The sequence below is a fragment of the Chrysochloris asiatica genome, unplaced genomic scaffold (genome assembly GCF_000296735.1).
Source record: "Chrysochloris asiatica unplaced genomic scaffold, ChrAsi1.0 scaffold00045, whole genome shotgun sequence".
NCBI classification, from domain to species: domain Eukaryota; kingdom Metazoa; phylum Chordata; class Mammalia; order Afrosoricida; family Chrysochloridae; genus Chrysochloris; species Chrysochloris asiatica.
The window spans coordinates 9,447,010-9,451,005 of NW_006408563.1; the positions used below are offsets into that span (position 1 = coordinate 9,447,010).

The 3,996-nt window shown below is 35.2% G+C and overlaps 1 protein-coding gene across 1 annotated transcript in view; it reads left to right on the plus strand.

The window, feature by feature from the left end:
- LOC102835311 overlaps positions 1-3,046 on the plus strand; it is a 205,963-nt gene extending 202,917 nt beyond the window's left edge. The window contains exon 19 of the mRNA XM_006862032.1: positions 2,702-3,046. Coding sequence (XP_006862094.1) covers positions 2,702-3,046 — 345 coding nt within the window. The remainder of the gene's footprint in view (positions 1-2,701) is intronic.
- The last annotated feature ends 950 nt before the right edge of the window (positions 3,047-3,996 follow it).

A 3,996-nucleotide genomic window follows, 5' to 3' on the forward strand; every position in this document is an offset into this window, starting at 1 on the left:
ACTTTGCAGTCCAGGGCATTAACCCACTGAGCCACACCAGCATTCTGTGTTGGTCATAGAATCCTGCATTACTGCAGCCTGAGGCTTGAATTTTTTTTTTTTTTCAATTCCTTCAGTTAAGAGCTGCTGAGTGTGTTCTTCTCTTTAGGTGTTTAGATTCCAGGTGTTTGCACCTGTCATTATAATACTTGCCTTTGTCTTCTAAGTAAAACCAACAGGAAGGTAAATTTGCTGCTAGACTTATGCAAACTATTCTAAAGGAATGCAAGAGGCTTATTTTAGTTTTCTGGATCTCTGTTCTTTATTAGTATAGATAAACAGGACATGACCTACAATTAGGAAAATTTACAAGTCTTAAAACTCAGATTAAATTGATAATTTGACATGTATAATTTTACCTGTGAATGAAAATTAAATTTATTTCATAATTGTAGTTTTGTGTGTTTTTTAAGGTGAAGAAAATTACTAGATTTAAAGTCAAGGTTAATAATAGCAGTATAGTTTGCCCTCTAACTTTGAATTTTTCTTTCCTAAAAGTAATTTCATATCAAAGTGCATATGTGTGTGTGTATGCGAGTCTATGTAGTAGGAAAAGAAAGCAGAAGATAATGGCCTCAGTTTTTTTTAAAAGGAAAGACTTTCTTGAGTTCCTTTAGACACATGGGATCTACAATATCACTTTTTAGAAGGACAACAAGAAATTGTATTGATGCTAAATGACATGAGACACTATAGCATCTCGGAACCACTAGCTGCAAAGAAAATGCTTTTAAGCTAAGGTGTACCTTTCCTAAACTGCTTTCTCTAGTGTAGTTGACAATAGGAACTGAATAATAAAAGGACTTTTGTCAGGTAATCAGAAAGGCTAACAGAGATTTTCTCAAATCCAGGCATCTCCCAAAGGAGTCCAAACAGATGACAGAAATTGAATGAAGAGCACCCACAAGACAATACCAGTGGTGTGGGCCTCCATGCCTTCCAGAAAACAATGCCATCAACTCTGAAGCAAAAATCACATATTACTCAATAATACATCAAACATTCTCTTAAAAACATAACTAATTATTCCATGTACATAAGAGGCAAGAGGGAGAATGTTTCCTTACCCTTTCCAAAGCTAAGCGAAAATATAAAGTCGAGTTTGTCTTGACACTCTTCCAACCTCCTATTTTTTATATCTCCTCTCTTTCTGGCTACCGTCTTCGCGGTTCTGCCAACCTCCTCCTGCTCCTCAGTTCTAATATTTGGCTCCTATTTCCTTTCCAAGTCAAAGTAGCCCATTGCCTTTCTGTGAGAATCCTTGCAAGGTATTGAGGCAACTGCTTAAGCTGCTGAGAAAACTAGCTTACATTATGTTGAGAATTACTGTGAGTTTCATCCCCTTTTAGGTATATTTATAGATTATTATATATTTATTATAAAATATAGCCATAATAAATAAACTTTTGGGGAAAAAGAAGTGGCAGGGCAAAGGTGGGGGTTTGAAGGAACGCTAATGTTAGCACCCTAACACATAGCACAACTATCTCTTTTTTCCCATTATCTTGATGTGCCTCTTTCCAATGATGTCATGAATGCATGTTTTACTTGTTATTCTCATGCGCCACATAAAATGTTTACTTTTTTGAATGGAAACCTCACCATCATATTTTCAGATGCTGCTAAGTCTTCACAATCATTGCTTTAAATATTTATATAATATCTCATCAAGTTAGGCAAACTAGTCTAGTTTAATAACACTTCTCTGTTACAAGTAACACTTCAAGGTATAATGTAATACCGTTTTCTCCCATAATTTGAGCTATGTCTTTAGACTAGGTTCCAAAAGTGGGCTGACTGGATTAAAAGAGACTTGTGTATATTATGTAAACAATATGCCCACTGCCATCTAGCCAATCCTGACTCATATTAATAACTCTGCATAGAATTTCCGAGAATGTAAATCTTTGAGGGAGCAGAAAGCCACATCTTTCTCTTAGGAAGTAGCTGGTGAGTTCGAACTGCCGAACTTGTGATTAACAGCCCAACACAAAATCCACAGCACCACCAGGGTATATATATATTGGGAGCATGGTGGTTCTGTAGGATAAGCAATGGACTATGATCCACAAGGTTGACTACTGGAGCCCATCAGCCACTATGTGAGAGAAAAATAAAACTTTCTGCTTCCTCAAAGATTTACAGTCTTGGAAAACCTATACAGGGTCGCTGTGAGTCGGAACTATCTTGATAGTGCTTAACAACATTAAATATATATGCCATAAGTATAATGGATATTTATATATATGAAGAACATACTTATTAACAAATCAAAGTTGGGATGATATAAAAACTAAAATAGAAGAGCTCCTAATTGATGCTTGGGGCTGGGGGAGAGTGTTTTGGAGCAGAAGAACTACAGTCTGATCTCTAATGACAACTCCCTAGGTTTTTGTTGTTTTATTTCCAGCTTTGTATCTTCCATCTAGTTTGAAACTCATATCTTCCATTTATTTTGAAACACCAGATCCTTTGAAACTTGTTTTAAAACATTTTTTTAAAAGCAGTTTCCAAGGTAACAGCTAATAGGCCTGCCTACAAAACATTTCAACTGCCATTCTCTGTCTTTAACTGTTGATATTACAAGTGTTAGTTCTTATAAATTTAAAATGGACTTTTAAGAAAAACATTTACCAATCTGATCTCTTATTTTAATATTTAGGATTGTTCGGATAAATTTGAGGATTTACCTGTGACCTCGTATAAACACTTTGAAAAAATAAAACCAAGAGCAAGACTTTTAGGAAAGAACCCAGATGATAGCCAAAATCAGTCAAGATACTCTGCAAGACCGTACACTGCTCCAGACACTAACAAGCGACGACGCAAAGGTCACAGTGGAAGGTGCCGAAGTCCTCGGCTGGTTTCAGCAGGCTTAGTTCATATAAATGATACAATCTCAAATTATGAAATGCATAAAATACAGCAAAAAAAGCAATTAAAAGAGAATCTTGAAGAGTGTTCACTCATTTGTGATACTATACAAATGTTAGACACTTCAGAATGATATGTGAGGTCCACAGTCATTAAGAATATCATTTCTTCCACTCACAAAATGGTTTGAAGATCTGTCCTTTTGTGTGACAGATATCAGCAACAAAATTTCATCTTGTTAGAACCATTTTGTTTTTATTAAAATGAAAAATAAGCACTTTTGATGTAAATGTGTTTTTGTTTATGAGACCTTAGGGAATAAACCCAGATCTAGAGATTCAGTTTCTGCTCACTAGTAAAGATTTGTTTCAGAGCTCTTACCTTTTGTTCACTATATTTCAGTATATTTGGACTTTCTAAACCCTTATTATGCTCAAAATTATCTTTGTATACCCAGCTTTCAGGTTTTCTATTTGTAGTTTAGGCTTTTGCTGAGTATACTTTGACTCTTTAGCTCTTGCTATGTTTTTAGATACCATGGATTCACTTCTGCCTCATTGTGACCCTTTGTACAACAGAACAAAACACTACCTAGTCCTGTGCTATTTTCACAATTGCTCGGTGTTCAACCATTGTGTTAATCCATCTTGTTGAGGGTCTTCCTTATCAATCATAGTCCAAACTGTTTGGACCAGTAAACCTTCCCATTGCTTTTAGCATCATCTGATATTGCAACTTTTTACACCATCAATAAAGATAACAAAGAATAGATATCTAATTCATGAGACAGCCTCTACACTGGAGGGGCTTTGCTCAATTACCACATAACTGAAAAGGGACCTCTTTAATAAAACCAAACACAAGAAACTTCAAAAAATAAATCAACATAGGATTTAAATCAGAGATTCCCAAGAATTGTTTCTGTTTATATCAAGTACTATATTTCGGTCTTTGGGTCTTGTTGAACTTTGCTTTACTTTTTTTTTCTGCTGATATGGCAGCTTTTATTTTAGCCCTTAGAGAGCAAAGTGGGAATGCATTTTGAAAAGATAAAAGATAATTTGACCTATTTATTACATGGTT